Raw genomic sequence first — 26,169 nt, 5'->3', positions numbered from 1 at the left:
ACTCCCCCAATTGTCGAAGAGAGCCAACATTTTTACATTTTCAAGAACCGTAAAAACTGTATTTGAGGTGCATGCAACTCTATTGTTCAACGGGTCCGTCGAAGTGCAACTCTATTAGAGGGACAATTCAAATAGAGGGTGCACCTCTATTTTTCGTCAACGAATTCGCCCAACCTCGATACCCAACTATCTTTTGAATTTGTTTGACTTCATTAGTTTTTTATGCCGAATTCATCGAACTTTTAAGTAAAAAACGGAGAAAATCCTGAATTTCTATAACAAACTACGTTTTTGACAACAAAAATGCTGAAATAGTAATGTGAGAGAACAGTTCGGAGTAATTTAATGATGATTTTAGAGAAAAGTGTAAATCGCTGGAGGGCAACTGTATTAGAGGGCACCTCAATTAGAGGGTGCAACTCTATTGTTCAAACGTTCCGTCGGAGGGCACCACTATTAGAGGGGCACTTCAAATAAAGGGGCACTTCAAATAGAGTTTTTACGGTATAACATACTTTTTCTTTCTCAAAATCCGTAATTTTTTTCTCCGAAAGTGTCATTTTTAAGGTAAACCTTGCTAGTAGACCCCATCATCCTGTTCTCAAACTTTTCCACTTCAATCTCTGTTCTTGATTCTTGGCTATTTTTTCTGAAAACTCTATGTTCTCCTATTCGCTTTTTCCGTCTCTTAGTCTTCCATCAGCCTCTGTCTCTTACCATTTCCTTTATTCCAGATATACTCAATGGACCCCAACATCTCTACCATCAGTACCACTGTCATCCCATCTCAATGTGCCAACGATATCCAAATGTTTCAAAGAAACACTCCCTACTTTTATATCAATGTTGTCCTTAACCAGTTTTTGGTAGTTCTCACCGGTTTCTTCACTATTCGCGTAAGTTGGACTTCAAATCTTTTGATCTAACTTTTCCATTTTCCAGGCAGTAAGGCTGATGTGGAAGCGGGTGTTCTTCAGTAAATCGTCTCGAGTGCTCATCTACGTTGGCTTCGTCATTGTCAACGTACATGAATTAATTTATGCTTATATTCAAGTGAGTATCACGGGGGAAAGAGGGAAGTAGAAGAAGTAATTATATGAGTGGTCAAGAGTTTACTGAGCAAATCAGAACTGATATAAATTAGAACAGTCCGTATTGAAACCGGAGTAAATGACGGTTCTAAAACGTACAAGTTCAAGGGCCCACTAGGTCTCCTAACATTTTACATCTATAACAAAACCGTTTCGTTTCAAAACTAGGACACTTTGGAACACATTTTTTACTAAGAATTTCACAGTTTTGTAACCTCGCTCCATCGCACTCCCGTCCTAACAATAAAATTCCAGACGTGGTCAGCCCTCCGCTCTATCCTCCACTCCAATGACCCCTGCTCCATCATGTTCAATGAATACGAGTGCTTCTCATGGTACACCGCCAATATATTCTCCAGACTTCTCATTCTCACCCTCAACTGTGCTCTAACTATTGACAGGTATTAATTATTCCACATAAACCATACTTCATTTGACGAGCCGGGCCGAGAGTCTTTTTTTTTGAGTTTTAACACCCCAAATATATTTTTCAAGTACTTTTTATCACTAAATTCAATGTAGAACTACGACCCGTGATAAGTATGACATAGATAACTATTCCCTTATTTTGTTTCAGAGTAATCGCCCTCTGCATTCCACGTGTCCCATCAACTTATCTACGTGGAGCAATGTTGTCGCTGAATGCGGTTAGTCAAAATTTCCAAAATATCAAAAAAGAAATTCCCAATTTCAGCTCATTGTATCAGTCATCGTGTGTGCTCACATGACAAGCGACGGACCGAATAATAACATTCAATCGAATTGTTTCCAACGACTTGGACGTAACATTAATGAATTGAAAGCTCAGATTTATATGTACCTTTGGGTTATCTTGGTTTGTATGGCATTCAACGCGTTCTCGTTTTGGCAAGCTAGAAAGATAAAGAGGTGAGTTTCAGAGCTGTCCACTTAAAATGACCATAACTCTCTAGGGAGTGTCCGTACAGAAAAGTTGTCAACTACAAAAATGGAGTTCTACCTTTGTGCTGTTTGATTCATAACAAATTTGATTCATAACAAAATTACTTAGTGGGGTCAATCAATTATGCAATGGCACACTCTCAAAGTTGGACATTTCCAACTGAAAACAGCCAAAGTTTTTAGAATTATGACCATTACTGGTGATAAGAAGTACAACTTCGTTTATATTTTTGTACCGGCACTTTTTCGAAATTCTCAGGGAATATAGTTCACCATTTTACCTTGAAGTTGGTCGATTCTAGAGAGAAATGATTATGAGGAGTTGTAATTTCCTAGAGCCTTGCACGTACCGAAATTGTTTTCCTCTTCTGTGCGAAATAAATAGCATAATTGAAAAGCACGATGAAATAAGAAATAGTGTGGAGAAATATCAGCATGTACGGTAGAGCGTGTTTTCTCAACATGTTCCCATGTGGTGCCCATCGACGTTATCTAGTGCCCAACCGGTGCCCACTTCCACCGTGTCTTCGCTTTCATGCAGTCTGTGGCCCACTCGGTACCCAACTAGTGCCATCTGGGTCATGTGGCCTTTTTGTGAGAACGGTGCCCAATTCATTCATCGGCCATGCGGCCCAAATAATCGTTTTGGCCTACTCTTGCTCAAAAATACCTGAGTGGTTATGAATCTGACTCATGCTCAAACTTCCTGTACACTTCCATATCCAACTTTTTCTCAACATGCCGCTATTCCAGATCCCGCTTCGACATCAATGAACGTTACATCAGAAAAGAGGCTGAGAACTCAAGTCGTGCTATCTCCCTTATCGTTTTATACCAAACAATGGGTCTTGCTTTCTACACATTCGGAATCCATTTCCTTATCGAATTCCCTTCTTTTCTGGGCCCATTCTATACTGGTATCGGTGTTCTTTATGTTTACGTAAGTTAACAGTTACTGTACTTGGATGCTCATCAATGTTCTTGTTTCCAGACGTATCCATATGCCTGCGTGTCTCTTCCATATGGTGTCTTGTACACTGCTAACAAGATTACTAAAAATAGGAACAAGGCAGTGAATGAGTTGAAGAAGACAAATGAGGATGAGAGTCAGACTGGCTACTTCAATAAGTTGAAGTCAGGGTGGGAATCGGATTTCGATTCGAAATTCGCGACGGTTTCGGTTACGCCGGTTGATTGAAAAGAAGACTGTTCGGTGGAGCGCACTTCCTGTGTATCCTTATTTAAATGTTCTCCCGTTGCGGTGGAGCGCGGTTCCAAGTATTGCGTCTCACTTTCTGGCATTGTGTAGCTACCCAGTGAATTCCTCATTTTCTGTCACCTCAGCCTATATGTACCCGACCTCTATCTATCTATCATTTCCCCCACCTCTATTATACCTATTATCTCTTATACTGCTCTCCTGCTCACCTTGTTAACTCTCGCCTGCATCGCTTGTCTGCTTACTGTGCAACGTTTTCATGTATTTAATATTTCTCGATTACCCGCCCCCTTTAAAACCAAAGATGTCCTGCTTTTTTTTGTAGTATTCCCGAATGCATTAAAAACGCGCTCCGTCGAAGCACCCACTCCATAAACTACTTTCTGGAAGGTTTCAGTGGAGCACGTTTGCCATCACATTTGAATAATCCGTTTGTTAATCAAATAAACTTGATTATTTCTAAAAGTTCATATTGCTTAAATTTTAATGGCTCACTTTTTCCTTTGATTCTTGGCTAATTTTTGTGAAAACTCTTTGTTCTCCTATTCGCCTTTTCCGTCTCTTTGTCTTCCATCAACCTCTGTCTTTTACCAACCATTCTATTTATTCTAGATGAGTTCAATGGACCCCAACATCTCGACCATCAGTACCACTGCCATCCCATCTCAATGTGCCAACGATATCCAAATGTTTCAAAGAAACACTCCCTACTTTTATATCAATGTTGTCATTAACCAGTTTTTGGTAGTTCTCACCGGTTTCTTCACTTTTCGCGTATGTTAAACTTCACATCTTTTGATGTCTAACTTTTCCATTTTCCAGGCAGTAAGGCTGATGTGGATGCGGGTATTCTTCAGTAAATCGTCGCGAGTGCTCATTTACGTCGGCTTCGTCATTGTCAACGTACATGAGTTAATTTACGCTTATATTCTGGTGAGTAAGTAAACGAGGAAGAAAAGAAGCCAATCAGAACTGGTATAAATTAGAATCATTGAAACCGGATGCGAATTAGAATCGTTGTCTGGGAACCTCTAAAAGACCTGACGGTTCTGAAACGTACCAGTTCTAAAACGGTCTGGAGCGGTGTGTAAGGGTCCGTTAGGTCTTCTGACACTTTTGATGCATTTCAAAACCATGCCGTTTCAAAACTGGGAAACTTCGGAACAATTTTTGTATTGGTACTCTGGGACATTCAAAGCCGATTTGTTTTCCAAAACTGTGAAATTCTAACATCTGATTTCTAAGCGTCTAGTGTTACATCTACTAAGAACTTTACAGTTGTCACAACCTCGCTCCATCGCACTCCCCTTCTAACAATAAATTTCCAGACGTGGTCAGCCCTCCGCTCTATCCTTCACTCCAATGACGCCTGCTCCATCATGTTCACAGAGTATGAATGCTTCTCATGGTACACCGCCAATATATTCTCCAGACTTCTCATTCTCACTCTCAACTGTGCCCTAACTATTGACAGGTAGCAACTATTATTCTTAGGTACATAAATACACTTTTTGTTTCAGAGTGAACCCTCTGCATTCCACGTGTCCCATCAACATATCTACGTGGAGCAATGTTGTCAATGACAGCGGTTGGTATAACTTTGAATTTCAGCAAACGATGTATTTTAATTTCAGCTCATCGTATCAGTCATCGTGTGTGCTCACATGACAAGCGACGGACCAAATCATAACATTCAATCGAATTGTTTGCATCGAAATGGGCGAGACATTAATGATTTGAAATATCAAATTTATATGTACCTTTGGGTTATCTTGGTTTGTATGGCATTCAACGCTTTCGCGTTTTGGCAAGCTAGAAAGATGAAGAGGTGAGTAGTTGTGTGGCTGAGGGTACACAGGCTGATAGTATTTGAAAAGCAAATGAAAAGTGCAACTTGTACCAGGGTTGAGCGGAATTCCCCCTTTCCGCCAAAGCGTTTCTTATTCTGCTTTCCACCACTTCAATAACCGCATTCCGCTCAACTCTAGTTTGAACGAATAAAGCGTCTAGACATCCGGATATCCGTTCACACAGATACACAAACAGACTGTTACACGACTGTCCCTCAAAAAATCCTAATCTATTTACCTGCGTTTCTCCTGGAGACTTATAGAGTGTGAAAAGCTCAGAATTTTATGAATGCGTTCTTGGGAATATCACACTGACCAGTTATTCCTTCCTAGGCATTGACAATAGTTGTTAACTAGTCAACTATAAAAAATGCAGCATTTTTACCAGATCCCGCTTTGACATCAACGAACGCTACACAAGAAAAGAGGCTGAAAACTCAGGTCGAGCCATCTCCCTTATCGTTTCATACCAGGCAATGGGTCTCGCTCTCTACACATTCGGCCTCCATTTTCTCCTCGAATTCCCCTCTTTCCTGGGTCCATTCTATACTAGTATAGGTGTTCTTTATCTTTATGTAAGTTAACAGTTACTGTACTTGGATGCTCATAAATGTTCTTGTTTCCAGACGTATCCATATGCCTGCGTGTCTCTTCCATATGGAGTGTTGTACACTGCTAACAAGATTACTAAAAATAGGAATAAGGCAGTGAATGAGTTGAAGAAGACGAATGAGGATGAGAGTCAGACTGGCTATTTCAATAAGTTGAAGTCAGGATGGGAATCGGATTTCGATTCGAAATTCGCGACGGTTTCGGTTACACCGGTTGATTGAAACGACTGTACAAAAACTGTCTTCCTTGTCGGTGGAGCGCGGTTGCAAGCATTGCGTATCGTATTTTGGCTTGGAGTCGTACTCAGCAAATATTCATGTACCCGACCTCTATATATCATTTCCCCACCTCTGTTATACCTATGATATCTTTTGCCGTTCTCCTGCTCACCTAGTGAACTCTCGGCTGTATCGCTTGTCTGCTTACCGTGCAACAGAGCGCGGTTTCATGTATTTAATGTTTCTCTAGTGCCCACCTCCCCTTTAAACCAAAGATGGCCAGCTTTTTTGTATTATTCCTGTATACTTGAAGGAAACGCGCTCCACCGAAACATCCTGTCTTTTAATGGTCTTCACTTTTTCGGTGGAGCGCTTTTGCCATCACATAATTCGTTTGTTAATAAACTAGACTCTATTATTTCAAGAAGTTCATGTTGCTTACTCATTTATATTTTCTAATCAGCTCTAATCAGCTTAGAAGAAAAATTTTTCGAAAAGGTTTTTGAAAAAAACCAAAAAAAGTTGATTAGCGAATCTAAATGTCATATGATAGAAGCTAAGAAAGTCCTGAGAGGATCCAAATCAGAAAAACAAAAAAGCTTATGAATCAGGGGTAATTGTGAAGTTCTAGAAGAGTCTTTTAGAGGGGTTGGAAGGTAGGAGGGGCGCGGAAACCCGGACAGACAGATACACAGACAGACACTGGCATCGATTTTGGAGACAGTGTAACCCCGCTCTATCGTATTTTTCAAAAAGGAAGCAACTGACAGACAGAGAACCGATTCAAGAATTTGACAGCTGATACTGTCGAGTCCGTAGATTCCGAGTCTGAAATAAAATCCTGCTAAATCCTTCTGTGAACCAAGTCATGGGCCATCGAACTGTTTCTATGGTTAAGCTTTTTGCGTGGCACGCGGTATGCCGGAATGACCACATATGCCAAAGTATCCCAAAGACTGGGTGTAACGCAAAAACGCTTAACCATAGGAAACGTTTGACTGGTCATAATTCGCTTCACAGAGGGATTTAGCAGAATGTTATTTCAGATTCTGAATCTACGGACTTGAAAGTATCAGGGGCAAATTTTTGAGTTGTTCGAAAGCGGACGCTTCTAGGAATCCCTTTGTGAAACTTAGATATTTACCGCTGGAGCGCGTTTGCTAGCCCCAACATTAACTTCCTGCTCTATACTATTTCCCCACGGGACCCCTTCCCACGACAGATGTTCGATCCACTAATCCATGAGCCAATGTAGGCGTTCCATTTTCAGCTTCCTTCTTCTTTTTTTTAGTTAAGGAACAGTCTATGAACTCATTTTTCTTGTTTTTTTATTTAGGTCTACCTCCTATTCTCTTTTGTGAGGAGACACGGTGGTTCTTGGAAAACTTTTATATTGATGTATTTGACGTACGTTGGTTTTCAGATGAAATTTGTTTTCAGACAGTTAGTGCATTAAGCAACTACTTTAATAAAATTTCAGTTCACGTTGTTCCAGTTAATTCTGACAGCTGTAATAAATTGATTTTTGTGGAAGCCCTACCAATTGAGCTAGTCTTTAACCCCGGATCTAGAACAAACTGTAATGGAACAAAATGAGAGTTCCTGTAAAGAATTGTTTTTTTACAGAGTCTTGTTAAAAGCGTGGAATTTTTCTGAAAATCACCGAACACTACCCCGCTTGATGGCCATTCTAATAGAGTTTCCCGCGCCTTCAACGAATTGGTTGGAGAAATACCGTGTTCTGTACATTTTGGTCTTACCAACCTCTGAACGACCTGAACAGCAAAAAATCCTCGATCTGTGTAGACACTCCAGACGGCTAATGACTGGCGGCCATCTGTTCTCCGTTTTCCGTTTTCCGTTTTCCGATTTTGAATTAAACAATTCTTTCCATTACTCATCATCAAACCAGTCTACTCCTTTCAATGACGCCGATTCTTTCTGATGCAGACTTTTGAGTAATCAACATAATATGAGTGATGCTATCCTCTAATGAAACGAAATATCAGAATCACTTCTTTATTTCTTTTTCTGTTCCTTGTTTTTCTATCTGCCTGTATCTTGTAGTCAATTCCCGGTAGGATCGAACACGTTCTTTGTTTTTCAGAGCTCTTCTTTCAGCTTGTTGATGTTCATACATTCATTTCTTTTAAGTCATAAGCCTTATCGAATTTTCAAATCTGGAATTTCAGAGCTCTCGTAAGAATATTTTCCATGAATTATTCAAGTTTCCCGCCAATCATCACTTACTCCAACTCATGTGCTTCACCATTTGAGATGGATGAACGGACTTCTCACGCGTCTCGGCTCAACGTTTATGTGCATAATGTCACGATAGTACTGACGTTTTTGATGATGCATATGGTAAGGATGGTATGGATGGGAAGGTGAAAACATGGGGATTTAGAATCTGGTTCTAAATTTTGGGGAACACGGTAACGGACTAAGATACAGCGTGTCTAAGCCAGATAACATTGTTTTATCAAACTAGGAAGCTTTGTATCTTGTCTCGGATTGATCGTAGGCCAAAATTAAAAACATATTCAAAATCCTCATGAGTCATTTTGTCTCGGGAAAATTCATCGGATGAGAAAAAAATCGGTACTTTCGGGGTAGCAGTCAGGATACATTCCATGTCAGTGTTCCAAGCATAAAGAGTTATACTAAAAGAAAAACTGTAAATAATTTATTAGTCAAGTTTCAAGGGAGCGTATCATCCTCCGATTTTCCGTTGGTTGTCTCTCATTCAGTGTTTTAGCTACAGTAGCGAGCATAAGTGAGTACCCCTAGGTACTTTCATGTGTAGCTCAGCTGAATCATGTCCGTTTTGCTTAAACTTTTTTTTGAAAGGAAGCCAAAATATTCAGCAATACGAATATATGTTTTTTGAAAAACTTCCACCACTGATTTTTTCGATAATCGATTTTTCCTGATCTTGATTTGAAAATTCGAAAAAAAACTTTTTATTTTTCTCTTGGAGTTATTGAGTTTTTGATGTCAAAACGATGGAACATGTTCAAATAAACAAAAAATTATGTTGAACCGGCTTCTCAACTCCTGAGCATCGTGCTAGAGCTCCAGAAGTCAAAAGTAATGCATTCGAAAAAATCTTTATAACTCCTCAAAAAAGGCTTCAAATTAGCCGAAACATGCACCAAAAGACGTGTCTTGAGTTTGTCTACAAACCAACATCAAAAAATTACAGTTTAAGAAAAAATAATTTTTCTAATTTTTTCACTAAAAATTTTTTTAAATTCCTATTTTTTCTCAATTTCTGGTATTTTCTGGATGAAAAACAAACATAACTTTCAAAAAACTACATGCAAGATGTTTTATCACACATAATAAAACACATTTATGTGTTCCTTGTTCGTGTTGTAGTCAGAAAATACCAGAAATTGAGAAAAAATAGGAATTAAAAAAAATTTTTAGTGAAAAAATTAGAAAAATTATTTTTTCTTAAACTGTAATTTTTTGATGTTGGTTTGTAGAAAAACTCAAGACACGTCTTTTGGTGCATGTTTCGGCTAATTTGAAGCCTTTTTTGAGGAGTTATGAAAATTTTTTTGAATGCACTACTTTTGACTTCTGGAGCTCTAGCACGATGCTCAGGAGTTGAGAAACCAATTCAACATAATTTTTTGTTTATTTGAACATCATTTTGACATCAAAAACTCAATAACTCCAAGAGAAAAATAAAAAGTTTTTTTTCGGATTTTCAAATCAAGATCAGGAAAAATCGATTATCGAAAAAATCAGTGGTGGAAGTTTTTCAAAAAACATATATTCGTATTGCTGAATATTTTGGCTTCCTTTCAAAAAAAAGTTTAAGCAAAACGGACATGATTCAGCTGAGCTACACATGAAAGTACCTAGGGGTACTCACTTATGCTCGCTACTGTATCTAGATAAGGTTACTGTAGTCTCAATTGTGTACAAACACCCGCACGACAACTTGTGGACGATACCAAACTTCTGTAGCTAGACACTTTACTGGGTTTTTAGAGTTTGCTAACAATTTTATCGTGACTTTTACAGAAAAAAAGCAAAAAATGATTCCAGGCAATCAAAAAACTGCTGACCAAGAAACTATTCAGTACGACCACTCGGAACCTCCTGTTCTACTGTATGATATATTATGTTGTCCATGATATTTATTTTATTTGTACTATGGTAAGTGACTGAAGATTTAGAGAACATCGTTATAATCCTAGAATGATTTAAATTTCACTCATTGATATCTCATACCCACCGAAATTTTGTATGTTCTTCAGAACTGGTCCTTCTACCGCTCGATCACCCGATCCGACGACTCTTGTCGGATAATGTTTCATGGATCCGAATGTTATTTCCTGTATATTATGGGAGTATTCTTTAGGGTTCTACTACCAATCTCTCAGATTGCTATAACTGTCGAGAGGTGAGGGAAAGAGTATTGTTGCAAGATAGCTTTAGTGCACCTTGTAATATGAAACGGAGTCACCCATAGTTGCTTTCTGCATTTCGATTTTACATGCATTTTTATAGTTTTGGTAGAGCGCAGTCTTGAAAACTGAGCTATACTAACATGGTAAAAATGCAGTGAAATTATAACTGACGCGAAACAGATTTTCAACATTTTTGAACTATTTTTCATAATTTTCTCTCGGAAATTGGCAAAAAAATATAAAAACTTGTGAAAACCTGCTTTTCGCCAGAAAAAAACATTGTGTTTCTCGCCGATACTCTCTCGTTTGCGGCGGAGCGCAGTTGTATGAAAAATGCTCTGCTAATAACTATAAAATTATACCAAACTGTAAATATCAATGATTTTTAAGCATGTAGCTTACTCCAGACTGTATTCCGGACCGTTGAAACTGGTAAGACTGCATAAAAACGAGATAACAAATTCTACCCAAGCGACTGCACACTCATAATCTATAATCCGTCTAGGAGCAGATCAAACACACAAAACTCGACGAGATCTACAGTTTGGTTTATTTTTCAGTTGATAGCTTTGAGTTTTAGGCGACTTACAAGCTTTAAAAGATGCACCACCGAATCAGATTCTGAATTAAAACTATCCGGTTTAAAACCGTCCGGATCAAAACTGGTCAGACATTCAAATCTTTTATCCGCTTTCAATTCAGGCGGTTCTGATTCATACCAATTATATTTTGAACAATTCTAATGACAATTAACAGTACAGCGCATTTCCTCACAACTCCCACAACACCCCTACTTTTTCAGAATAATAGTAAACTTCCTCCCCAACTCCGACCTCATCAATCCCGCCATCTTGAACACCATGACGATAATTCTCTCCGTCATCACAACTAGTAAAATCAAACCGTCGACACATTCCGAGTTCAACAGCCCCAACTGCTTCCAGCAAATGTATCCCGACATGCCGACAACAAGGTAAGCTAGGTTACTGTAGATTTCTCCGTAAATCGACACTATTCCAGAAGTCTCATCACTCTCATGGTTGTGTTCGATGTGTTCTGTTTCCCTGTCAACTTTCTGATTATGATCAGAAACCGAAAGAAATTTAATGATCTACGCGATTCGTGAGTCCCCCCCCCTCCTACCGTCCATTTATCCTCAAAATTTGTTAATTTCAGTCACGAGTACAACCTGAAATCCCGGTATGCCAACAAGACGAATATGTACGCGGCGATGAGTGTCTCGTTTGTTTCATTCATTCAAACTTTGATCTACACTGTATACATTTCTTCGTTGTTGATCACGTTAAAGATGTTTGTGACGGAAAATGGACTGTTTTATGGGAACAATGTGGCTTTGTGGTTTTATGTGAGTTTTTTTGCAGGCTCTCAGTATCCGTCTTAAGTTGCTACGCAGTGAAAAGAAGGGTTTCGCAAATTGGATAGTTGTTTCATGTGAAATTTTCTAAAATTCAGGTTTGCAGTAATTGCGCTCAATTGAGAAACTGATTCGCTATCTAGCAAAAGCCTAAAATGGGCGCTGATAATATTCTCACTCGAATTTTCAGTTTTGTTGAAAAAAATGCAAACACGCCCTACTGGACTACCTTCACATATTTCAAAGATCTTCTTCAAAAATCTCTCCAAATTTTCCAGACATTCCCCCTCGCCGGCTTTGCACTCCCCTGCTCCATCCTCCTCTCATTCTGCAGTCTTTCAATGAAGAAGAAAAACAAAATAGGAGTGATAAAGACGACGAACAGCTACGCGACACAAGACGCCTACTTCAGAAGTCTCGCTCATCAATGGGGTAGTGCAACATCATCACGAATGTCGATAGCTTAAAGGTGTATTAAGGTCAATGCTAATTTTTTATAGAATATTGTATGTGTTTCCGTGAGTTCATTTTCATACTTCAAGAATTTTTAATTCGGTGCACAATCCGCTGAGAGCGAGCGCCGGAAAGTTTGGTAAGTGAAATGTCCGAACAAAATTGAAGCGGTGGTTTAGAAACTCGACTTCGGTCGCGTTCATTTTTGACATTTTGACGATAATTTGTGTTGTATTCTTCCATATATTTGGTAGAATACGGCATTTCTCACTGACCAAGCTTTCCGGCGCTCGCTTTCAGCGGGTTGAGCACCGAATTAAAAAATTCTTGAAGTATGAAAATAAACTCGCCGAAATGCATACATAATAATATGAAAAGATTATAACTGATACCTTTAATTGTCGAGTGTGTTATATGTGGTTTGATGCTGTTCTGTGTTTAGAGGAGAGGAGGAAGTAACTTTCTTATGCTTTTCTTCTTCTAATAATGTTTGTTTGGTTGGTTTCTAGAATAAAAGACTCTGGCCTATTCACATTTTCAAACATAATGAATTCAGTATGTCTGAGAAGCCAAGGTTATACTGAATATGTTTTTATTTTGATAATGCGCAATTTTATACTTTATCTTCTGTCAAAACACTGGAAACGTGAATATCATAAGAAATTTCAAAAACTCAAGAAGTCATTTCCCTGAGAACCCCCACCCCCCATTTATGTCCTCTTTGTGTTTCACTTTTAATGTTGAAAAAGACACAAGCTACTCATTTTTTCGTTTTATCACTCAGAACCCAAAGGTGTCTAGCAACTAGACAGACAGACCCAGATGACTAAACATGTGTAATTTTTGTGATTTTGGTGATAACATCTTGCTTTTGGTGATAACGATGTATCAAAAAAGGAATTATTATGCAGCGAACTGGAAGTTTCGAAATGATCAGCAATGTTTGAACTTCACAACTCAAAAGTATAGCATAATGATAGGTTACACCGAGAAAAAGTGTTTCACAATGTGAAAATCTTTTAATAAAATGTATCTTCCGTGTAGTGAAGCTGGTGTCTTGAGGATTCTGAATACGTTTTTAAATTTGATCTACGACCAAAGCTAGCAGAGAAAACGATCTTTTTCATAGTTGTCAAGGCCCGGCCCGATTCGGGAAATTGGGGAGAAAGTTTAAAACTCAAATTCTTTCAAAAATTTTTTTCGAATTTTTTAATTTTTTTCGCGAAAAAGTCAAATTTTCGACTATCACTCAGAATTAGAAGAAATTCTGAAAAAGCATTAAAAATGATCTCATTTTTAATGAAAATTTTCAAAAATTTCAAAAAAAATTTGGAAAAAAAGGATCATTTTTTGAAGCCGGGCCTTCGGGCCGGGCCGGGCCTTGAAAATTTCCTACTGAGCCTTGACAACTATGCTCTTTTTAGTTTGAACCCGTTAAAATACCAAAATTGCCCCGAGACCTTTCGCAACCAGACATTTGGAAACCGAAACATTTGGCAACTTTGATATTTTAAATATTCGCCATTCCAGACACAAACGCATAATTTTCAATGAGTTTTATTTTTTTGGCTGAAATTTTTGTCAAAAACCCAAAAATCATGAGAAAATTGGTTCCCCGAAAGAATTCCGAACAAAAGTAGTTTGTCTGTTTCTTACATGACAAACTTTTAGGATGGTGTTGAATACGAAAACGTTAGAAAAAAATTGGTGGCCCTTTCTTGGTGGCCTAACTTCCCAAATCAGTGGCTAAACTTTCTGGCCACAGAGCGGGTTAATTGTCTTGATTTTGAAAAAAAACAGTTTCGAAACGTCATTTTTCCGAAAACACATTCAGAATCCCCACGTCTTCATCTATTTAGTCATCTATGTAGATCATTCACTAGCCCCATGACGTCTTTCCAATTTCCTCTGTGTTGAAAAACAACAATCTATGTAATCTGAAATATTATTTTTCTAATAGCTAGTTACTAGTCAACTCCTTCCCTCCTTTTCTCTGAATATAAATAACTAATCAAATCAAAAAAACACAAAGAATGTTTGACCTTCTTGTGTTCCTGGTAAAAACTATTTGTGTTCCCTATTATTTTTTAATATAAATTTCATTTAATCATCATCTTGTTCTGATCACTGGTTTTTTTCTTCTGATTTCTAGTCAGATATCAATGTAATTGTTTTGAACGGATATAACTTTTTCAAATTTTCTCCATTTATTTTCAGTTTTTAATAAGCTATTAAACAAGACGTGATCTTTATTTTCCTATTTGACAGATCTTTGATAACTGTTCAAGGCTGTCAGAAATCGCGGCCGGCCGCGGCTTTCTAGAGTTTCAAGGGAAAACATGACTTGATATACTTTTGACTTTTTGGTATCAATCAGAGTTGAGCGGAATGCGGTTTTTGAAATGGCGGAAAGCGGAAGGCGGAAAGCGGAATGAACATTTTTTGGGCGGAAAGCGGAAGGCGGAATAAAACATTTTTCGGCGGAGAGCGGAAAGCGGAAGGCGGAAAGAAAAAAGTGGCGGAAAGCGGAAGGCGGAAGGCGGAATTCCGCTCAACTCTGGTACCAATTTGACAACCAGTGTTCGACCCCCACTGGTGCCAAAACTTTTTTGGGCCGACCGCGACCATTTGAGATTTTCAAGAAAAAGCCGCGGCCGGCCGTGCGACAGCCTTGAAGCTGTTGAAAAGTTTTGAAAGACGTAGAGAGGCTAGACTGTCTAAATGTCTGCGTTCCTTCTTTTACTTGACCACATTCAAACATGTTTATCTCTTTAATCTCCCTGCTATCAAAAAATTGTTAATTACTGAAATATAGAGCAGAAAATTTTACACATTTTATCAGTTTTCAACTTTTTGATAACTCTTGAACCTATGGAGATATAAGCTGAAAATATTATTTTTATTTTTGAAAATCCTTTAAAAAATTGAAGTTATGCTGCGTGGCATAGAAAGTTAAAACTTAGTAAAATAATTCGCAGGTCAAAAATTTGTAGTTTTAAGTCTGGGGACTAGTTTTTCAAAATGCTGGGTTCCTAGGCCACCCGATCAGAAAGTTAGGCCACCATTTGAAAAAGTTAGTCCTTCATTTTTTCTAAAGTTTTCGAGTTCAACACCATTCTACAAGTTTTTTCACCTGGATCGTTATAAAAAATTGCGTCAAAATGTTTTTCCTGAATTTTCCCACAATTATATTTCTGTCAAAGTCCAGACAAACTACTTCCGTCGTAATAATCCAAATTCTGTCGGGAAACCCGTTTCTCATGATTTTTGAGATTTTGAAGAAAGACATTTTTAGCAAAAAAAACATACATCACTCTTGAAAATTCAGTGGAATTATCTCTTTTTTTTTGAATTATACCTTTCCTTTTTATTTTTCTCCCGTTTTCTTCTCATATTGGCATCTTTTTTGCGTCGAAATTTTTTTTCAGATTTAAAAAAATTCTATTTTTTCAAAATGAACACTTATTCTGACGATGTTATTTTATCTATTCGGACGTCGGAAGTGTTTCGAAATAGTGTTTATTTTATAAATATTTTATTTATTATTTCAGTTGTGGTCACGGTTTGGGTGAGTTCAAAATTTATGTATTATGGGAAAAATTGAAAAAAAAAGATAGCCTAACTTCCCAAGGAGGTGGCCTAACTTTCCAATATGGTGGCCTAACTTTTCAAGATGGTGGCCTAACTTCCCAAGGTGGTGGCCTAACTTTCTAAAGTGGTGGCCTAACTTCCCAAAGTGGTGGCCTAACTTCCCAAGGTGTTGGCCTAACTTTCTAAAGTGGTGGCCTAACTTCTCAAACTTTGATGACCTTAGTTTCTTAAATAGCGGCCGACAACCCCAAAAACTTTGGCCACTCACAGAAGTTAGGTCGCCAATACTTTTTTTCAAAATTTTCGAAAAAAAGATTTTGTTTCAGGCAATCTTAAAACTATACAAAAAGCAAATATTCAATGCATCGACGACGAGTCTACTCATTTCTGACATTGTTTTCATTAATATTCATAATATTTCGTATGTTTTTCTGCAGGTAGGAAAGTTTTAATTCGAAAAAAACATTACGTTTTTTGGTGGCCGAACTTTTTTGGTCGGTGACCTAGAAAACCCGAAATAAGAAAAACTAGTCCGCGTTGTGAGATTCGGGAGAATTGGTGTCAGTGACTCCTTGTGATTCCTAGGCCACCAAACTGAAAAAGTTAGGTCACATTTTTTTTTCGAACATTTCTTTGATGTTTTTGGTTTTTTCATAGCGGACTAGTTTTCCTAACTTTTGGATTTCTAGGCCACCAAACTGGAAAAGTTAGGCCACCTGTTTTGAAAAACTCAACTCGAAAATTTGCTTACAAAAACCGAGTTCTAACGATGTCGACTAGTTTTCCGAGTTTTCGGGTTACTAGGCCACCAATCAGAGAAAGTTAGGTCACCACAGATTTTCGTACTTCGCGGACTAGTTTTCCCCATTTTCAATTTCTAGTCCACCCCTTCGAAAACCTAGGCCATCTTCCAGAACTGGTCCCTCTACCGCTCCATCGCCTTCTCCCACGAGATTTCCCAAATAATGTTCAAAAGTGAAGAATGTTGGCCGCATCACGTCATCAATGAATACACGAAAACCGTCACATTATTCATCCAATTCTCACTAATTATTAATCGAATCTCAGTGACAATTAGCACAAAAATTAAATTCTCAAAAGCAATTTATGGCCTTATTTTGAGTATAATTACCCTGGTTGCTAGCGGTGTGTTCACTATCCAACAACACTACCGGGGACCCCTACGTGGCTTGCAGACAACGAGTTGTTTCAGAGAAAGTGATGTGGTGTTGGATTTGAGGACGTAAGTACGAAGAGTCACAAAAAAGAAAAAAGATTCTGGAGGTATGGGGAATTGAACCCCAGCCCTCTCCCATGCTAAGGGAGCGCTCTACCACTGAGCTATACCCCCGGCTGGCAAACCAGGGTATGGAGGGTGTATACGTGTCGGGGGAAAACGAGGAGGAGGTGGCAAAATTGTTGTTGGTTATTTCAGTGAACACATAATCCCCAACATTGCTATATGCTCCGTATCAATTATCTGCTCACTAATTCTGATTTTTTACGTGAAAAGATGTTCGAGAAAGTAGGTGATACAGTAACCCCTACAGTAACCACCAAAAATCTCCAGCAAAACCTTCAACGTGCAATCAGAATACATGAGGAAAGAGTCAATTGTGTCGACTGTTGCTGTAACTATAATTGGGATTATTCAGTTGATTTCATTCTGTTTTTATGACGGAATGCTTACTTTATTTTCCAAGAAATCAACGCCCGATTATAACGATACGAATGTGATAGGATGGTTTTATGTGGGTGGAAGAGTTTTGGTGGCCTAGGAAACCAAATTCATTTAGTTTTGCTTCTTTTTTTCAGACCGGACCATTCAATGCAATAGTCTCACCCAGTGCTGTACTCGTTTATATTTTTTGGATCAGGAAAAGCCGAAAAATCGATATTAAGAAATTGACGAAATTCAAGGGAGACCATTTTCAGCATTTGTCGTCGTTTTGGATATGAAGTTGTGGTTTTTTTTGTTTTTGTTATAAAAATGTTTTTAAGTTTCGATTTTGATGGGTTTTTGAGAAAAAACTACGAAAATTTGAAGAAAAAACTGTGTATCGTTATTTTCAGTGATACCTTAACTTTAAGATTGCATCACGGTTCCAGATGTGACCCTGAATGTTTGATTTTTTGGTATACTATAGAGCAAGTCAAGGGCTTCATTTTTGTAATTGACCACTTTTTTGTACGAGTTCTCTATGAAAAGTTATAAACAGATTTAGGAGTCCAATCATTTTTTGTTTTTGAAAAAAATTCTGGAGCATCAATTTCAAACGTGTGGCACGGTTCTAGATGTAACCGTATGTTTTTGATTTTTTAACATGTTGTAGAACAAAACTTGATCTACACTTTTTTAGTTGACCATTATTTTGTACAAGCTAATCTAAAGAAGTTATGGCTAGTCTTCGTCAGCTCACTATTTTTGCAGTTTAACAGTTCTGAGGTACCTGTTTTGTACATACAATTTCATTTCACAAAAAAACAGTACAATTTAATTACTTATTTGGTTTACCATAAATAACATTAGCAAGAAAAGCGGAAAAAATCGGATTATCCCAGTAGGCGATGTGAGAAGTGAAGCGTTCCAGAATGCTTTCGGTCTGAAAATATACTAATTATGAAAAAAAAATTATTGGATTACTGTACTGTTAAAGGAAAAATGAAGTCATATTTTGTTGTTTCAGATTCCGATATTTCAGAAAACTCTAAAAACCTTTAACCATCGACGCATATGATGGAAGAGTTTTTCCGCGCTGTCGTGTAGTCCTCTCGGACAAGATTTTTTGCTCAACTCCTCGTTTACTCACTCTTTTCTGCAAGTTTTCGTATTTTTCTATGTTTCGATATAAATGTTGGAAAATGTGAGTAAACAAGGAAAAAATTGAAAATTTTCTCCGAGAGGACTACACGGCCGCTCGGAGAAATTCTTACATCGCAGCTCTTTTTGTGTCAGGAGAGCTGTGGCGTTTTAGCAGATACGTCAATAATAAAAGTTTTTTCTAGAATTTTCTGGAGTATCGAAATCTGTAATAAAAAATTATGACTTCAGACCTCGTGACTACAATAATCCAATAAAATGTTTTTTAAACAAAAGTTATATGCCTGGAAAGCTGAAGTCGTGAGAATTCTGAATCTGATTTAAAAAAAAACTCACATCATACTCGAAATCAATGCGATGCGCCAGCCCCAACTTCGATCCCAACGCCTTTCCAGCCAACGTCCAATCCCCTAACTTTTCGATCAACTTCAATTTAACCAGTTCGTCATCCAAATCCACTCCTTCCCATTCTTTCAGATCCTTCAAATCAATCTTCTCCAGAAGTAGATCATTCCACTCTTTTGTGTATTTCTTGCTCTCTAACTCTTTTTCTTTGTGCTCAATCTTCTTTTCATAAATTTCTTTGAACTTTGACATCAGATATATATTTCCAAGTTCATAGGGCACTCCGACGGTTTGGTTCAATGGATATGACCCAACGAACTTAAACTTTCTATCAAAGAACGGTTCGATCCGATAAGCCACCGGATCCTTCTTATGAAAAATGTTGAAAATCCGCTCGAAATTTGCAGTCTTACTGTGGAAATTCGTGGAAAACTCGCCACGTAAATTGATAAACAGGGCGATGGGGGAGCCCACAGCAAAGAAATTCTTGACCTCGAAATCCAATTGTTGATCTTTTTTAATCAAATTATTCAGAACTGATCGATCCCTTAGTTTCTCTCTATCCTGTTTCATACTTGTCAATTCTTTCCGCTCCTCACTACTGATATTCTCCCGTTTTAGGAATTCATCAATCGAGTGAAGAATATAATTGTCATGGAAACTCAATGGAGAGTAATGAGTGAGAATATCAAAGCAGATGATTGAACCAAGGGAGTGAGCAAGGATGGAGACAGGTCCGGTGAATCGAGGATTGCTAGTTTTGAAGAGTTTATATTTGTGGTTGAGTTGGGAGACAAGCGCGCGGACTATCTGAAAGAAACGGGGGTTGGTGGTTTGGGTGAGAGCCTGGGAGCACGCCTCTGTGAATCACACCGTTACACCGTTTTTTCAATCATATCGCTCCCGCAAATTCAAACTTGTCAGCATGAACATTTTATTCATTAGAGCGCATTGTTTAGCTAATTAGTTACTACCAGAGTTCCAAGGAATTCCGACTTCCGACTTCAGACTTCCGGATAAAAAATTTTCACTTCCATGCAACTCTGTTCGCTACGAAGAATGCCCACAAAGTAGGTTAGAATATTGTTGAGTTAGTGCGCTCTATTGACAGAAGCGATTAGTAAAGATTACGGTAGAACTAGGCGCAGTGCACTTTATGAACCTAACTCGCTGCTTCGTTGTGGGCATTCGATACACAGCTGAATCCGGTGGAGCACGGTTTTTAAAACTTAACATCCTCAGAGTCCCATTCGCTCAGGAAAACGCGTTCTTGTGAAATTTCAGTTATTCGGGGCCTCTCATTTGTCACCTATGTCTAAACTAGTCCACCTTCAAACTCCCCTCACCTCTGTTCTGTAAAACGAGCTTTGATAAAACATGACATCTGCAGCGTACTGATGGAAAATCTCCCGCACTTTACCATCGTCATCGACCATGATCTCATCTAGAGCGTGATCAGAGAGGAAAGAAGATCTCCATTCGATTGGCACGAACAGTGGGCGGGTTTTCTCCTTGGCATAGTTTTCAGTCATTGTTAACTCGAATTGGTTGCGAAGTCTGACAAAAAACCATATTTGCACACCGGGCCGAAAGGGACCGATACGGGCCGGCGCGTAACTCGTTTCAAACTCAATCATATGAGCTGAAAATTATACCAAAATGTAGATCTCGCCGGGTTCTATGTTTGTGACCTACTACGGGTCGGATGGCTATTCGTTAATGTACAGCGGGCCGGGCTAGAATGGTTTTTTTGGCCTTTTTCGCGTTTTTTTAAACACTTGTTCACGGCCCGCGGCACATTAACGAATAGCCATCCGGCTCGTAGTAGATCACGGACATAGAACTCGTCGAGATCTACATTTTGGTATATTTTTCAGCTCATAATATTGAGTTTTAAGCGAGTTACTCACCGGCCCGTGTCGGCCCGTTTCGGCCCGGTTTGCAAGTCTGACAAAAAATCAGACTTGTCACGGGCCGGGCCGGGCCGGGCCGGGCCGGGCCGGGCCAAAATCAGGAAAAATCTCGGCCCGGCCCGCTCGGCCCGTTTTGAAACATTTTTTCAAAACATTTTTTGTTTTTCAACTTTTTTTGGAAATTTTTGGAAATTTTTGGAAATTTTTTGAACTTTTTTGAAAAAAAGTATAGTTTTCGAATGGACATTTAAAATTGAATCAAAATGTGAATATGTATGATAATTTAAGCATTTTTACTCTTTTTTTCGAAAAATTTCAAAAAAAAATTGGTAAAAATGGGTACCCATTTTTGAATCCGGGCCGACCGGGCCGGGCCGGGCCAAGAGAAATTTCGGCCCGGCCCGGCCCGGTCAAGAAAAATCTCGGCCCGGCCCGATTTTTGACAAGTCTGCAAAAAATAACTGATCTTACTATCAGTTTTCGATATACAATCTTACTCATTAGTGCTCTCTAGTATCAAATTCTTCTTCTTCCGATGTCCGATTCCATGAGTTACAAATACCAGATGCGAAATTTCAAAGTAGTCATTCCAATCCGCTCTTTCCTTATAGCCACGTGTCAATGGTTGGGAGGGATTAGGTAGTAAAATATTTAGAATATTGCTGTCCAGGTATCTGACAAGAAATACGTCGGTGGCGGATTTCCAGGTGATTTCGTAATTGCCGACGGTTAGTTTAGTGGAAGCTGGAAGGGAATAAGTTAGAGATTTGTTATAAGCGGTAGAGCGCTCTTGTAATAAAAAATCGTGCGAATTCCCCTCTCATATCGTTCGACTAATTCGTGACTGCGTAGCGACTGCGTAGCGACTCAAAAGTGATGTGTATGGAGTCTCGCTGTACTATACTGACCGAAGCCAGGCGTTTGGAGATTCTGGAATCGGTTTAACACGGAAACTGTACGAGGTTTCTGAATGGAGTCCGCCCCTACCGTAATCCTACTGCCCACGTTTCTCAGCAGAGCGCACTAGCTTTCAGTATAACTTGTGGATATGCGATATTCACTGCGTAGCGACTCTATGTGTCAAGCGCATAAAAAATGCGTTTTCACGTGCTTACGCGTTCTAATATGTGCGATTTCAAGCGCGCCCCTCCGTATCAAAAGTAGACGTCGCAGCGAGTTGTGTCTACCGGAGCGCGGTTGCTACTTTTAACTCTCACCAAGAGCCCCGTTTATTTAGCTGTGTATCATCGAGTCGCTACTCAGCAAACGTTTAAAAACCCTCACCTTTCCCTGCCTTCCCTCCTCCAAACCTCTCCAAATGATGCCTCTCAATCTCGTCCGAAAGCGATCCTTTCACCGGCTCCACCCCCTTCAAAAACCAAGTTCCTCGACGAATTTGCTTCGTGTCATCCTTCCAATAAAGAGACTCCAATTCCATATGATCAAAATTCACGGAGTACTGTCCATTGAGCACGTACACTTTCTCATCATCCTCTGCAGTTATTCCGAGGAATGAAGACGTGGCCACAAATTTTAAATGGTGGGTTAAAGCGTCGTCCTTGATGCTTTGAATCGCTTTGTCTAGTTCGATATTGTGACTTTTTCGATAGACAATTTCGATTTTCAGAGAATCCCTGCCGGAAAATGGCAACCATTTCGTTTCCTGGTCGTTTGTCTCCCCATGAAACCATCGGACCTCAGCGCAGTCTAGTGGAGTGACCTGGTGTGAACTCTAATAGAACGGCATGTCCATTTAAAAGTACTTACCACTTTTCCAGATGACATAATTATAATAATTTAGTTGACTAACAATTTAGTAAGCCCTCACTATTTATATTGTTTCTTTCTATACATATGCCTCGAGTACATCTGCTGATAAGAGAAATGATTTCGGCCCCCCTCTCGCCGTCACGAGTGATGAAACCACAACACAGCGGAAACTGAAACATGTGAAAGTTGTGTGATCGGAAGCGTAAGGGTCAAAGAGAGAGAGAGAGATCATGACTAACATAAGCTCCGCCCCATTTCCTCATGGAGACTTCCTCATAGGTTTAGATGATCCGTAGTGAATCATGAGAAATCTGGTTAGGAAGGAAATTTTGACTAGATTTTGGTAATAAGGAGTCAAAAACGTAACCTAATACGGCTAAAAGATTGAAATCCTGAAGGTTTTGAATCCGCCCTCAGGTTAGAAAAGGGACTCGATATGAACCGAGATGACTCGTGAATCATGAGAAATCTCCTAGGAAGAAAATTTTAACTGATGACATGATTTTGGTAATAAGGGTTAAAAAAGGAGCCTGATATAGCTGAAGACGTGAGGAACTCAGAATCCGTTTTCCAAACATAAAGAGTACTCGAACGAACCAACGAGTTATATGGATTTCATGTTCCCCTTATTAGACTTTCGGAGCCCCTTTCGAGGCTCCTTTTTCCAAAAATTGCTCGAAAGCGGGGGAGTTACGTCCGAGTTTCTTAAACTCAGACGAGCGGTTAGTGATGTATGTCACCACCATTTATCTCTCTTTAGCAGCATTCTGCCAAGAGACTATGACATTTCTGTCGGGGGTTTTGGTAGTCTCGGACGCCTACAGGTAGGACGCCCCTCCCCTTCGCTTTCTTTTGAGACTACGAACTGATAACTAACGATGAGCAATCATATAGAAACGCAGCAGCCGACATCTCCCGGGTTCCGCGTGTCGCCATGCTTTACGTGTAAAATGGGCGGAGCTTTGCGGAAGATGAGGAAAACGATAAAAATAGAACTTTCCGAGACTAATTTCGGTTTTAATGTTTTTTCTGCGGACTTTTGCGCTTCCAGCTTCCTATGCTTCATACTTGTCAAATCACGGGCCAACCCGCGGGCCGGCCCGGGCCCGCAGCAAAAAATTATTTTTGAAAAATAGAAGTGAAAGTCTTGGAAATAAAAAATTACTAAATCGAGGTCGGGGGATTTGATAAGACTACTTTCAGAAGCATCCAGCAAGTTCTTGATCCTGATTCTGATCATCGGCTGATCATCACAGAGACTTTGAGAGGCTCAAAGTTTATAGTGACAAAATAAGGCGAGGGATGAAGAAGACCCAAATGGGCCCTATGAGATCTGAAAATGGTACCATCTTGTTTGCAAGGGTCGAATTACTAAAATATCTGAAAATTATAAAAAAATCTTCGGCTGATCAGTCACAGTCAAGATGAGCCGAATTTTAATTTTCAGACATTTTAGTAATTCGACCCTCGCAAACAAGATGGTACTTTTTCTGACAATTTCCGTTTTCACTTGTTGCCTTTTTATAATTTCTAATCAATAATATGTTTGCCATGAAGTATTAAACGAAAAAACAATGGGAAAACGACGAAAATTTTTTTTCAATATTTTGACGGGCCGAAGGGGCCAAGCAGGCCGGGCCGGAGGATTTTTTGCGGGCCCGGCACGTGACAAGTGTGCTATGCTTTGTGTGGAAAGTTGGTGGAGCAATGCTGAAACCTTTTTATTTTTTCGGAACTCGTGAAGACATATAAAAATTACTCGATTTTTGGAGCCCCTTGCGAAGCTCCTTTTTCCAGATTTTACTCGAAAGCGGGGGGTTTCTATTATGGGTTATGGTAGTCTTGAACGCCTACGCCTGTAGGTGCTCCCCATCGCTTTCTTCTAGAGACTACAAAGTGATAACTAACGTTGAGCAGTGATATAGAAATGCATCAGCCGACATCTCCCGGGTTCCGCGTGTCGCCATGATTTACGTGTAAAATGGGCGGAGCTTGGCGGGAAATGAGGAAACTGATAAAAATGGTTCTTTCTGACACGAATTTCAGTTCCAATGGTATTCCTCTGGACAGTTTCCGGGTTCCCATTGCTCAAGCAACCGTGCTCCCTGTGATTCGTGTCGAAAGTGGGCGGAGCTATGCTATAAATTGGAGATGTCAGCTGAAGAGCATTATGTTTTAGACTTTTTTGAAATTCATGATTTTCGGAGCCCCTTGCGAGGCTCCTTTTTCCAAAATTTGCTTGAAAGCGGAGGATTTGTGTCTGAGTTTCGACACCTCTTCGGTGCCCACTCAGGTAAATTCGCAGTACCCGTACACACCTTCAGGCATGCACGTGGTGCCACACTTTTCGAAGAGCAGATGTGCTCTTATGGCAACACCCGCAATTCGTTTATATCTGACAATCCGACGGCAATTAGCCGTTGGATAGCAGAGTGACATTGGTAGTCTCGGACGCCTAAAAGTAGGTCGATCCAGCTCCCCATCGCTTTCTAGACTACAAAGTGGAAACTAACGATGAGCAATGATATAGAAAAGCAGCAGCCGACATCTCCCGGGTTCCGCGTGTCGCCATGCTTTACGTGTAAAATGGGCGGAGCTTTGCGGATTTTGAGGGAACTGATAAATATTACAAACTTGTCACGAGCCTTGCCGAAATCGGAATTTTTCTCGTCCTAGCCCGGTCCGGGGTTGAAATTCAAACATGTTGAACTAAATTTCGACGAAATGTTAAAATTTTCTGATTTTTTTCCGAAATTGTCGAATTTTTTAAACTAAGCTTCAGAATTCAATCAAATGCGGGTCGAAATTTGACAGTTTCGGTTTGAATGGTATTTCTGCAGACTTTTGCGCCTCCACCTTTCGTGTTCCCTATGCTTTGTGTGGAAAATGTGTAGAGCTTTGCTGAAAATTAGAAATGTCAGATAATTATAGGGATTTGTAATTAGCAGTAGAGGATTCTTTTTCGAAACCCTCGCCATCATTTAGATTTCCAGATAATGTGTTGATAGATTTTCGGAGCCCCTTGCGAGGCTCCTTTTTCCAAAATTTGCTCGAAAGCGGGGGAGTTACGTCCGAGCGTCGACCTCTTCGGTGTCAGCTCAGACCAAATCCGTAGTGCCCGTGCACAGGCACTACTTATCATAAATCGGATGTGTTTCACATCACAATTTGCTTCCATCCGTCAACATTTAGTCGGCGGATGTCAAGGGGTTTGGTAGTCTCGGACGCCTACATGTAGGACGCCCCAGCTCCCCATCGCTTTCTTTTGAGACTACGAATTGATAACTAACGATGAGCAATCATATAGAAAAGCAGCAGCCGACATCTCCCGGGTTCCGCGTGTCGCCATGCTTTACGTGTAAAATGGGCGGAGCTTAGTAGGAAATGAGGGAACTGGTAAAAATGGAACTTTATGAATGAGAAATTTGTTTCGGGGGCATTCTGATGTACTTTTGTGCGTTCGGATGTCCAATTGTTTACCAAAAATTATGAAAATGTTTGTATTTTCTTTTTTCTGGCTTGCAACCTTGTTTTTATCTATTTCTGTCGAGAAAAAGAAGATT

At 39.4% G+C, this 26,169-nt stretch overlaps 4 protein-coding genes across 4 annotated transcripts; 3 read left to right on the top strand and 1 right to left on the bottom strand.

The window, feature by feature from the left end:
• Window positions 1–743: 743 nt before the first annotated feature.
• Window positions 744–4,921, top strand: GCK72_004453 (uncharacterized protein; the record flags this gene model as incomplete). Its single annotated transcript, XM_003092575.2, has 12 exons — window positions 744–896; window positions 943–1,053; window positions 1,347–1,492; window positions 1,669–1,738; window positions 1,786–1,979; window positions 2,766–2,952; window positions 3,004–3,201; window positions 3,844–4,005; window positions 4,054–4,164; window positions 4,560–4,705; window positions 4,752–4,819; window positions 4,866–4,921. 12 exons carry the CDS (start codon window positions 744–746, stop codon window positions 4,919–4,921), a joined length of 1,602 nt encoding a protein of 533 aa, XP_003092623.2.
• A 64-nt stretch (window positions 4,922–4,985) lies between these two features.
• Window positions 4,986–5,914, top strand: GCK72_004452 (uncharacterized protein; the record flags this gene model as incomplete). The annotated part of the gene is made up of 3 exons (XM_053724688.1): window positions 4,986–5,059; window positions 5,470–5,656; window positions 5,708–5,914. 3 exons carry the CDS (start codon window positions 4,986–4,988, stop codon window positions 5,912–5,914), a joined length of 468 nt encoding a protein of 155 aa, XP_053588882.1.
• A 2,211-nt stretch (window positions 5,915–8,125) lies between these two features.
• GCK72_004451 (uncharacterized protein) lies at window positions 8,126–12,180 on the top strand (the record flags this gene model as incomplete). Its single annotated transcript, XM_053724687.1, has 7 exons — window positions 8,126–8,275; window positions 9,974–10,084; window positions 10,186–10,331; window positions 11,141–11,311; window positions 11,359–11,460; window positions 11,515–11,704; window positions 11,992–12,180. 7 exons carry the CDS (start codon window positions 8,126–8,128, stop codon window positions 12,178–12,180), a joined length of 1,059 nt encoding a protein of 352 aa, XP_053588881.1.
• Window positions 12,181–18,255: 6,075 nt separating this feature from the next.
• Window positions 18,256–22,621, bottom strand: GCK72_004450 (uncharacterized protein; the record flags this gene model as incomplete). Its single annotated transcript, XM_003092582.2, has 6 exons — window positions 18,256–18,360; window positions 18,915–19,733; window positions 20,270–20,480; window positions 21,334–21,580; window positions 22,121–22,556; window positions 22,604–22,621. The coding sequence occupies 6 exons, from the start codon at window positions 22,619–22,621 to the stop codon at window positions 18,256–18,258; spliced, it is 1,836 nt and encodes a 611-aa protein (XP_003092630.2).
• Window positions 22,622–26,169: the final 3,548 nt, after the last annotated feature.

The sequence above is a fragment of the Caenorhabditis remanei genome, chromosome II (genome assembly GCF_010183535.1).
Source record: "Caenorhabditis remanei strain PX506 chromosome II, whole genome shotgun sequence".
In the NCBI taxonomy this organism is placed as follows: Eukaryota; Metazoa; Nematoda; class Chromadorea; order Rhabditida; family Rhabditidae; genus Caenorhabditis; species Caenorhabditis remanei.
The sequence above is the reverse complement of the archived record's forward strand: the minus strand, read 5'-3'. Positions and strand labels throughout refer to the sequence as shown.